Source organism: Mastigoproctus giganteus, chromosome 9 (genome assembly GCF_048544385.1).
Source record: "Mastigoproctus giganteus isolate SK-2022 chromosome 9, ASM4854438v1, whole genome shotgun sequence".
Taxonomy (NCBI): domain Eukaryota; kingdom Metazoa; phylum Arthropoda; class Arachnida; order Uropygi; family Thelyphonidae; genus Mastigoproctus; species Mastigoproctus giganteus.
The window spans coordinates 198,292,562-198,304,760 of NC_143583.1; the positions used below are offsets into that span (position 1 = coordinate 198,292,562).

Consider the following 12,199-nt stretch of genomic DNA (forward strand, 5'->3'; position numbering starts at 1 on the left):
ATTTTTTTCAGATTCCATCAAGATATGAGGAATGTTCCTTTTTACTCTGGCTGAGGGTTGGATCCCCCCCCGCCCCCAAGAAATTCAAGGTTTTTAATCAAATAAAATATGCAAACCAATCATAGAATATATGCAGCTTACAGATTACATTGAATGATCACTGAATTATGATCATCCCTATGAAAACTGAATGCTACCTGTTGACCACGTAAGGTACAAGAGTGCAAGTAGTCTACCTATGTAGCACAGATAAGGTATCAGTGGTTCAGTAGGTAGTAAAATTCCGAGTGTGATGGGTAAAAGGAAGGATTTGTCAGACTTTGATAAAGGACGGATTGTGGGTGCTCGGCGAGCTGCCGCCTTGATTTCCCAAACGGCTGAACTGGTGGGGTGTTCGAGAGCCACCATAGTTAAAGTGTACCAGGACTGGCATCAGAATGGTCAAACAACGACCGGACGGCAAAACTGAAAAGGTCAGCGAAAGGGAAGGTTGACGTTAGAGGTGAGCACCAGGTCCGACGACTCGTACTGGCGAACAGGCACAGCACTGTTGAAGAGTTGACTACCCAATACAACATGGGCCAACCCGGAACAATATCTGGCATGACCATGCATTGCATGTATGGGCTATAGCAACAGCAATCCCTATGGCATCTTCTCCTAACCAAGGTTCATAAAAGACTCACCTGGTGCAAAGAGCATGCAAGTTGGATGTTAGAAGACTGGAAGAAGTTGTGCTGGTCAGGTGAGTCACGTTATTTACTCCACACTGTGGATGGTCGTAGATGGATTTGGCATCACCAACAGGAGGCTCTTGATCCATCATGCATGGTATCAAAAGTGCATGCTGGTGGAGGCGGTTGTATTGTGTGGGACATGTTTTACTGGCAGGAACTTGTACCCCTGGTGCATGTGGAACAATGTATCAGTGGTCTCCGTTATCCTGTCATCAACTGCTTGCTGACTGTGTACACCCCACTATGGTACACTTTTTCCCAAATGGCGATGGTGTCTTCCAAGATAACAATGTGCCGAGCCATTGGGCACTTGTTGTGCAGGAATGGTTTTAGGAACACAGTTCTGACTTCTAGTATATTGATTGGCCTCCGCACTCCACCGATATCAATCCCATAGAGCACTTGTGGGACACTATGGAAAGTCATATCAGGCATCTGGATACACCAATCACCTCCATACCTGCATTGCTGGCCGCATTATATACAGCTTGGTTGACCATACCTCCCGAATGCTTCCGACATCTTGTTGAATCAATTCCACATCAGATAGCTGCTGTACTGAGGGCAAAAGAAGGACCTACGAAGTATTAGGTAAGTGGTTATATTTCAGTGATCACTCAGTGTATATTGTTGGTTCATAGCATTAACTGTCTTCATTATCAACATCTAAATTTGTCACATACTGCAGTTCTCTCTGTTCCTTGTGTGATAGTGGCAAAATATCATATTTCGTCATTGGTGTACAAATCACTAGAATAGTAAAAATCACTCCTACCAGACCATTTGCCTTCCCTTCACTGTTTCCCCTTCATGCTTTTGACAACCTATTGATCACCAGCTCTGGAGCCCCTCTCCCCTAATACTTGCTTGATGCTATCAGTCCCCTTGGAACATATTACCCTTGTTTCCCTCCCCCACACACACCGAGATATTTATTTGCCATTTTCCCATCTCCTGTCTTTTTTTGCATGCCCATGCCATCTTAAATTTGCTCCACTTACCTTTAACTGTATGAGAGTTGCCCCGAAATGTTTTGCATTTACTTATTTGTAAGATGAACTTGTCATTACTACTGTTTAGTTCTGTTCATTTGTTTTAAATTCATTCTTGAAGATTCTGATTTTTGATGAGTTCCTTTATTCTCTACCCAGCTCTCAGCTTGAAGTTAAAATAGGTGTAAAAACCATCCTAGCTTTTATAATTTTTGATTGTTTTAACTGATCTTCATGCCAAGCTCTCTACAACTTCTATCTGTTTTTTTTTTTTTTTTTATAGATCCTTGAAGATCTTTCAAACTAAAATAAAATTAGTAATCCAAAATTTTGGTTAAACTTTTTTAATTTTTTTTTTTTTTCTGCATTTATTATTTTTTTCTCCTACTAATTTCACTCAGAGAAGCAGACATTTAATATTTACCATTTTAAGAAACAAGTTTTCACATGAATATAGTAAAATCAAAGTATTATGAATTAAGCAAAGATTAGTAAATTTTGTCCACATCACTTCTGTTTAATTCTTCAAATAGACCTCTGGGGTTAGGAATATTCTGATTCATAATAACTGCAATGATACACCAACCATATAACTGAAGCTTTATTAAAATAGAATAATATAGTATAAGACCAGATCAAATTAAAATGCTAAAATAAAATAAAATACACTAATTGTACAATAAAAGCAATAAGATAAAATATACGGAATAAAAGCGATAAAATGGAATGCAGTTGCACTATACGGAATAAAAGTGATAAAAACAACAATAGCTTTCAGTGGCAACTTCCTCTTTTATCAACAGTAAGACTTAACTTATCATGGTACATCCTTAAATATCTGCAGGATCATAGCTCGCAGCATGTGTTACCGTGGTGTCTCCATAGCCCGGTGGAAAGGAGCAGCAGTGTGTAGCACATGCTTCTTGATTAGACCGGGGTTCGAGCCCGTCACCACCAAATACGGAGGATGCAGAAAGGTCAGGAATGACCACCGCATATTCACTGAGCAATATGGCCTTAGTTGCTAATGCTCCTAAAAACCAAATAACAAACAAACAAAACGTGTTACTGTAGAAACATGGGCAGTATCCTCCACATGGCACTGAAGCCGGAAATGGTTCAGGACCGTGCCATGTGGAACTGTTCATCCCATCCCAGAATTACAGTTTCAAAGACTGGAATACGGATTCCCCTGTCTCTATTAATGGTATTATGCTCAGAAGAGCAAATCCGCAAGCGCTCCAGCCATTTGCGGTTTCACAATCAGGGCAAATGGTCGACTATAATGGCATCAACAGGTGAAATTTGGTGGTTCTCCCAAAAATATTCAGCCACAGCAGATTTCCCATAATCTGTGACCTTTGTTCTGTGATGATTGTTTTATCACTTTTATTCCGTGTAGTATAATTGGTATTCTTTATATTTTGTAAAATGAACTTGTCATTACTACTGTTTAGTTCTGTTCATTTGTTTTAAATTCATTCTTGAAGATTCTAATTTTTGATGAGTTCCTTTATTCTCTACCCAGCTCTTATCTTATTGCTTTTATTGTACAATCAGTGTATTTTATTTTATTATAGCATTTTAATTTGATCCAGTCTTATACTATATTATTCTATTTTAATAAAGTTTCAGTTATATGGTAACCTGCAGCCATTATCAACCTGCAGGATGGAAGCCGCCTCGACAATTCATGTTGAGGAAAGTGGACCATATCTGCCATGCTGATCCAGTGTGGCTTGGCAGATCGACTGTATTTAGCAGTCGTGGGCTTGAACCCTGGTCTACTCAAAGAGCGTGTGCTACTGCACTCCCGCTTTTGACCACTCGGCTACGAGGCTACTATGGTTGGTGTATTATTGCAGTTATTATGAATACTTCTGTTTAATGCCAACCACTTGGATGATATGGTGTGTAACAACTTAACTGTATTAAAGAAAAACAAAACAAAACTACAAATTCACCTTTACGTAAGGGTGTGTCAAGGAAGCAAATAGCCATAACTGTGTCTAAAGTAATGGCAGGAGTGTTCTCAATAAAATGAGTGAATGGTTAGGACAACTAATGCTTATATCATATGTCTAACCATCAGTTCAAATTCACTTTTTTATTGATAACACTTCTGCCATTACTGTAGACACAATTAAGACCGTTTACTTCCCTGACACACCTGAATGTAATGGTGAATTTACAATACAGTTTTTTAATACATATAAGTTTTTATACATCATAATACATATAGATAGTAGATAATACATATACAATATAGGAGGCATGGGACACATGCTTCTTACCAAAAGCAGCCCTGAGTGCAACAAAATAATTCCCATATTCAGAACTTATGCATGCCAGCATAGAATCTCTATAGTGCAAGGTAGTGAACTTGGCATGAAAATTAGTTACAAAAGTTCGAACAGTTCTTAAGCACTTTTAGACCTGAGAGCTAGGTACGGAATAAAGGAACTCATCAAAAATCAAAATCTTCAAGAATGAATTTAAGAAAAATAAACAAAACTGAACAGAAGTAGCAGTAGTTCATCTTACAAATGAGAAAATGCAAAATATTTTGGTAAAACTCTCATCCAGCTAAAGGTAAGTGAAGCAAATTTAAAATGGTATGGATGTGCAAAAAAGATAGGAGATTAATTTCTGACTACAGAAACATTAGCAGGAAAGCAATCACAGGTTAGTTGGATGATGAGAGGAGAGAGAGAGGTTGCTGTTGTTAAAGGCAAAAACATGGGTTTTAATTTCAGGAAAGGAGACTATGACAGTTTAATAAGTTTGCTGTCCAAACTTGCATTAATGCAAACTGCAATTTTTGTACCTTAATGCAACTTTGTGTCCATTCAGTTGCTGTCAATAAATGAGCACTGAAAAGGAAAGGCACGTGAAATTAACAACTGTTCAATAGATTTTTTTTTTTACAATAGTGGGCACACTAATTGAGCCATGCAGCCGGGATTTTGCTTAGCATCAGTCACGCTGTTTAGAGAGCGCTATATAAAGGCTGTATACTTGGTTCACAGTTTCATGTTTCTTTGCATACATTATTTTATCTAGTTAATATTTTTTTTGCATATGTTGAAGTTATTTTATCTCATTTAGTATTTTCCACAAGAAGAAAAGGTAAAATTTTTTGAAGATTATACTTGCTGAATTTTAATTCTTTAGTTTGTGAAAAATGAAATGTCATCCTTAATGTGTGTATCTACTGATAAAATTTTGTATAAAAAGCATTTTCCTATAAAATTTTACCCTGAAGGGTTGTTATAATGGGTCCACAGCTTAGGATGTCTGGGATGGATAGTATGTTGAAGCTGACGACATTGAATCAGTTCTTTATAATATGTCATCTGATACTGAAATAAAATTCAATTCAAGTGATGCAGATTCTGAACTTGTTCATATGCATCTGTTGATGTTAGAATGCTACAAGCAACAGATGCCGGTGTTGCCAGTGTTACTTGGAGCGATTATTCTTCACAGATGAAATCCCTTTCATTTACTAAAAGCAGTGCCTACTTATTCCAGTGCCCCAAGCCACACAAATATAAGTGGCAGTGAATGTGTTAAGATATTGTCTCTATCAACCAAGCAGTTAGCACAGTGAAGGCGAATATGTTAGAATTATGGAATACCTTGAAGGCAATAATCAGAGAGGCTGTGAATACATATTATTATTATTAGCCATATGGTGCAAGGAATCCTGAGACTTATGCTGCACCAGACAAAAAAAAAAAAATTTCTGAATTACTCTGAGAGAGAGAGAGAAATAGAAGGGAATCACCAAGAAAAAGAAGAATGATGATATCCAGCTCAGGACTCTGGGTGTGCCAAGCCCATACTCACCAGATGTGAGCGCCACCTTTTGCATGTAATATGTCATCCATGCCAAGGCCCATAAATGCCTTGACATGCACAACACAGGGTGTTGCAGGTGTCCTGTGGCGGTACTACCCATGCATTGCACAAAGTGTCCGATAATGCCTGCACATTATCAGATGGATGGTTGTAGCGTCGAATGTCCTTTTCGATTAGGTCCCAAACAAGAACAGTTAGGTTGAGTGGCCATGGGAGGATAGAGAATTCATTGTCATGTTCCTGAAACCAGTTAGCAACCTGCTGGGCCTTGTGGTGTGGCGTGTTGTTTTCTTGATAGACCCCAGAATTGTCTGGATGCACGCACTGTCATGGTGAAGGTGGTATATACTTGGTTGGTGACAGTAGAAAGATAGACATTCCCACTGAACCATTAATGGTGATCAGAGAACTCAGGGCATGCCACAAAAATATTCCCCGAACCATAACATCACTGCCTCCAGCCTGCCAAACATCAACAGTGCATCGAGTTGCTGTGGCCTCATATTGATTTCTCCGAATGCAGATAAGCCCATTGGCATGATACAGTTAGAAACAAGATTCATCAGACTAAACGATGGGTTTCCACGTGTCAGTGGTCCAGTGTTGGTTCTGACATGCTCATGAAAACTGCAGTGTCTTATGTCTTTCAGTAAGCAAAGTACCCATGATGGCCATCGACTGCTGTAGCCTACACAAGCTAATGTACAGTGCATAATATTCTCATGGACTGTTATGGCATAGTCCATGTGCATATTAGCCCTGCTATCCCTGTATTATACTAGTAGTTAGATGGGCCACTGTTCTACCTCACAGTGGCCGAGCTAACCACCCAGAGTCAAGATTTTGGCACCTGCACATCTTATCCCCACAATAATTCTTTCACATTTGCAGTCAGTAAGATCTCAACACAGACTCATTCTTCCTCACAGACACTCAAAAACTGGCCACCATGTGTGAAAACTACAATCTTATATCAGCCATTCCTGAGTTTGAGCCTTCATTGGCATCACAGACCAGTCCATTCCTACACAAAGGGGTGTTGCTAATGCAAGGCCAACTCAGTGAATATAGTGCGAAGAATGTGATGATCCTGGTTAGTAATTCTTTATTTTCATAAGAGTGGTCTATTATATCTACCTGTATAACTGTTGATAGCAACCTGTCAATGAACTGTAGGGTAATTATACAAACTTTATTATCATTGGTAAAACTTATGGTAATTGATTATGAAATTCATTATAGCCTGAACTGGCACTTTTGTATATAGAGCAGGTGTAATTGTTTGGAGGGTGGTGTATGTACATAATAAATAATAATAAAAAGAAAACAGTTTTAAAACTATATCCTTGAATTATGTGGGATTACCTTTAAAATGAACATTCTGTAGTATTTAAAGTTAATTGAAGCTTTGTTGTTAGTATACTTTGTTGTTAGAATCTTTTGTTTCTAAATGACACCAGCAAAATTATAAAGTGAAGTTATATGTGCAAAATTACAGTAAAATAAATTCTGCATTCCAGAAGTAGTAAAAATGTGTTTGTATAAAACATGATTCTGAATGGTTGTGGAACTGTAGCAATTTGAATTTTGAATAGTAATAAAAAAATATAAAGGTCGGTCCATAAGTTTTGCCTCTTTGGCCATAAAAGTGTAAAAGTTGAAATTTATATCATTTATTAAACAAATATTAGGAAGCTTATATATGTTATTCTATGTATCCACCTTGTTAATCAATACATTTTTGCCATTGTTCTTTCGCCTATGCATTGTGGCAAAAGGGAAGACCTTGGCATTGAAGCCACCCTGTCACACTATTTTTAGCTCCTCATCAGTGAAAAAGTGTTTTCAGTGAAGATGTCCTTTCATGTGTCCAAATGGGGGAGAGAAATCAGATGGAGCCAAGTTTGGAATATATTCAGGATGAGGCCTAGGTCTGCAATTTTCATCTGAGACATATCTGCAGTGTGTGGCCTGGTATTATTGTGACATGATGTGATTTTGTGACCTCTTAGAGCTTTCCTTTTTTGTTTTTTAACTTGATAAGCTTGTCAAGAAGCTTAACAAGTTAATTTCTCTTGTTAACAGCTTGGAGTATCTATTTGTAGCATAGTTTCCTGTAGTCTGATTTGTCTAAAATGGTTAACAAACTCTTCTCTGAACAACATGTATTTGCTTATGTGGTTTGCCCCATCTTTTTTTGAATAATTCCATCAAAATCTTCTTCACTGCACACAGGCTTTGATCTTCTTCTGCTCCTCCTTGGCTGATCATGAATGTCAGTGACTCCCTCAAAACATGCAGTCCATCTATGAACATTATTTATACCAGTAGTGCCTTGTTGGTATACTTTCTTCAATTTTTCATGAATCCTGACAGCTGAATTTTCTCCTGTCTTGAAAAGGAATTGTATCACTGACCATTGGTGGACATGAACATCAGTTGTACTGTTCATAACTTCACATCTATAATAAACAGAATCTTTTATTTTAGCATGTTTGTGGCTTAATGTTTATACTAGCCATATATAAAACTTGCATTACTAACTCAGTTACAAAAAATTTTGACACCCAAGAGGCATTAGTTATGGACTGATCCTTGTAAATAAGAATATCACAGATATTCTCAATCACAGATCTAGTATGAAACAACATTTACTGGGTATGCATCAGTTTATTCTTTATTCATTTATTATTTTTGCCATTCAAAACTCCATAGTCATATTTTAAAATTCAAACAGCCATTGCTCTCCATTAACATTAAGAATTGAGCATATTTTTGTGAACTTTCTTTTACTTGTTTTGGCATGTGGAATTACCTCTATAATTTTGTCAGCTTAATTTAGAAACACCCTATATATAAAGATTTTTTAGGTATAAGCTGTAATTATCTGTTAGACCTAGTCACTATTGGTCATCGCAGGTTACTGGGACAATAGAAAAGTACAGATCATAGCCTAACTATTAGCTAACTTATTTTAATCATTAGGCGCCTCCGTAGCCAGGTGGGAAGGAGCAGCAGTGCGTAGCACACGCTTCTTGATTAGACCGGAGTTCGAGCCCGTCACCACCAAATACGGAGGATGTGGAAAGGTCAGAGAATGATCACCACATATCCCGGAGCAATATGGCCTTAGTTGCTAATGCTCCTAAAATCCAAATAACAAAACAAACAATTTTAATCATTGTACCATAGACAGCTTCCAAGTATGCCACAATTTTCAGAGTAATAAGAAAAATGCTAAGTAATGTACAGCACGGTCAACATTTCAGGTACATCTTAATTTTGTATACACTTGAATTTTTGTAACATATATACAAGCAGTGGAACTGCATCATTTTTATGTATATAGCAAACTATATTGGCAAACTTAAGTCTGCAACAAAAGCATCATATAGCTCATATTTGAATCAAATCATAATCATTTGTCCCATTCTTGCAGTTCAAATAAATAGCACCTTCCCTGTAAGAAGTATACTGATATTGATTTCAGTGAAATGATCCATCTAATAATCAGATGGATCATTTTAGAGTTTATTTTGGCATCTCCCATATTGTGGAAACATAACTGGTTGTCAGTTCATACAGTGAAGGTGCCTAGTTACTCAGCAATGAAGATGCAGTAGATCTCTGAAACAGTTTGTCTGGCGGAAAATAATTAGTGAGCTGTTACTCTTTAACAAGTAATTGCTGTTTGTTTGGAATGCAATAAAGCATCAACTTACTGATTTCCTTCTTGGTATGAGATATAATGCTTTTATAGCAAAGTTATTTTACTGAAATAGCTCTATATGAAAATGATGCATTTACTCTGTATGCATGTTATATTAATTCTCTAGCTAAGTGTTTTAGCCATAAAGTTATATGGAGTTCAGGTTTTCATATTTTTATTATTCTTTGTAGCTTCTTAAATAAATGTATTATGAAATTTCATGAAATGAAAATCAGTTTAATATAACCTATGTTTAAAAGTAAATTAATATCTTGATACAAACACATACACGTTTAAATTATTGGATTTCTATTTATGCAATTTTAAATAAATTTGGAATTGCTTGATAATTGTTTCTAAAAGAGCCAAATATGAAATATCATGATTAACCATTCATTGAGAGTTGAACTAGTTTGGTATTAGTAATGATGCAGCAAAGCAAGCATATGCAATATCATAGGGGGAAAATCACACTTCCCACACCACTCTGACCCCTCTATAATAATTTATCTAGTTCCACCTTAAATTTCTTCAAACTACCCATTTCCACAATACTAGATGGAAGTTTGTTCCAACAATAAACTATCCACTGGCTGAAAGCAAATTTCCTGAACACTATCCTGCAGCCATCCTTCCTCAATTTAAATTTAAGTCCTCATCATGTGTTGCTTGAGCAAGAGGAATGATGCCATCAATATTTAGCTCCTACAGTCCATTCAAAGCCTTAAGCAAACATCTCAACCAGACCTCCACAGGTGCATTTTCCAAATGTTGCAATTTGTAGAACTGAGCCTTTCATGGTAAGGTACCCTTTGTTTTCCTCAAAAATCTTGTTGCCCTTCTTTGCACCTGTTTCAACAGATAGACATCTCTGTCTATCTTTCATCTTTCCTAAAATGAAGCTCACAAACCTATATTCAAGATGTATTCTGGCTAATCTTTGCCTTATACAATGGAATAATCACCTTATCTATTGCTGGCAAAATTCCTGTATATCATTGACAATACCCCATTAGCTGGCCATTCTAGCAGCCCATATGCAGTGCTCAGAGAACTTCGTGCATGACTGCCCAATTACTCCTAAGTCTTTTTTTGTTCTCTGCTACGCTCAGTATTGTACCATTGTACCACACAGTTGGTATGTTATTCTGGGATTACTGCTACTCATATGCAGCAACTTGCATTTGTCAGTGTTACTCTTCAAATGCCACTTCTCAGCCCATGTCCTAATTTTTATAAATCTTGTTGTAACATATTATCTTGTTGTATCCTGAATACAGTCATTAACAACTCTGCCAACCTTTGTATCATCTGCAAACAGGATATTTTTATCTGATTTGCATGGTGTAATAGATTATGTGAAACTTGTTTACAGCATCAGGCATAAATCATTGCTTCCGAAATGATGGATATTTGGTTATATTTTTATTCATATTTAGAACTTATCTACCATTTTGGACTTTTGAGTGTAGCACAGTGATTATGATCAATAGCCTTTCAGGACTATTTGGAAAACATCTGGGCTTGAATCTTGTCAGTGACGATATGAATTTTTTGAGCCCTTTTTCACATTACCGCCAACTTTAGTTGATTTCTCCCCCCCCCCCAAAAAAAGAAATTGTCTTTTTTAATCCAGCAAAACAGGAATTGACCACAGGATTGCATACAGATCTGAAACACTAATTTACATACAGCAGAAGACACTAATACCTCATACCTGTTATACCAAATTTTTAGTATAACAGGTATGAGGTAATTTTTGGTACCCTCATACCAAAAATATCATAATTTAATACAAAAATAAAACAGAAATCCTTTTCATGTTTATTCCTTGAAACTCGAGCATTAGTATATATTCTTTAATATGATGAGATTCAAACCCAGACTTGAAAATTACATGATACTGTATTTTCGTGGCACTTGAATATGTTTACAAACATCAAATTTTATTGGCATTTTATTTCAATGGCAAAATTATGCAATAAATCAAGCATATGTAACATTATTTAAAAAATAAAAATTGATTCACTTCATTTGTCCATCATATCTAAGAATTTGATTCGTCAATCCCTTCTAATAGCTTGACTTACCCAGTCTTTTGAATTCATTGGAACTATATATTTATTGCTGCACATCTATTCTGCAGCTCTCCTTTCTCACTTGAAATTTCTATCCTTATGAATGTGCCATTTGAGAAAGAGTAGATTCCATCAGCATTTAATTTACTCAAGCCTTGTAATGCCTTAAAACCTTCATTTATTTTGCCACATAGATGCCTAGCTTCCAGGTGCTGCAACTTGCAGAACCTGGAAGCTAGTCTTCCTTATTATACATACCCTTTTGTGTCCTTGACTAATCATGTTGCTCTTTTCTGTATATATCTTTCCTAAAACGAGACTTGCAAAACTATATTCAGTATTCAAGGTGTGACATAACTATTGCTTTATACAATGGGATAATCACCTCTTTGTTCCTGCTGTCAAAGTTTCTGTATATCATTGGCACAGTCCCCATGAGTTTCCCTAGCAGCCAAGCTGCACTGCTCAGAAAACTTCATGTTGGACTGAACAGTTACTTCTAGTCTTTAGTAAGTACACTGAGTTTGAAGTTGCTTAAATGGTATGTAATTCTGGACATTTATCAACCATACACAAACTAATATTAACCCAGATTGTGTGTGAAGACCCTAGGTGAAGAAAGTAATTTGATTCTCTTTAACAGAAATGTTTTGAATTTTTTTTATAGAGAAACCCAGAAAAACTTTTCTTGAAAGGTATTTTGAGTTACAGCTGGTGGAGGGGTAAAAGGAAAAAAGGCAGTCAAATTGATTCCCATGCAAGTGTAGTTAGCTCAGGAACTTATAAAGCCTTGCCTCACAGCATTTTCAAAAGTATTGC

The 12,199-nt window shown here is 36.6% G+C and overlaps 1 protein-coding gene across 2 annotated transcripts in view; it reads left to right on the plus strand.

Moving 5' to 3' along the window:
• LOC150081010 (TAR DNA-binding protein 43-like) overlaps positions 1–12,199 on the plus strand; it is a 42,268-nt gene that overhangs the window by 6,299 nt on the left and 23,770 nt on the right. The window contains exon 2 of one of the 2 annotated variants that reach the window (XM_090380606.1): positions 12–89. The exons of the other annotated variant lie outside the window; for it this stretch is intronic. Within the exon in view, the coding sequence (XP_090236732.1) occupies positions 12–89 (78 nt within the window). The remainder of the gene's footprint in view (positions 1–11; positions 90–12,199) is intronic. 2 annotated transcript variants of the gene reach the window in all.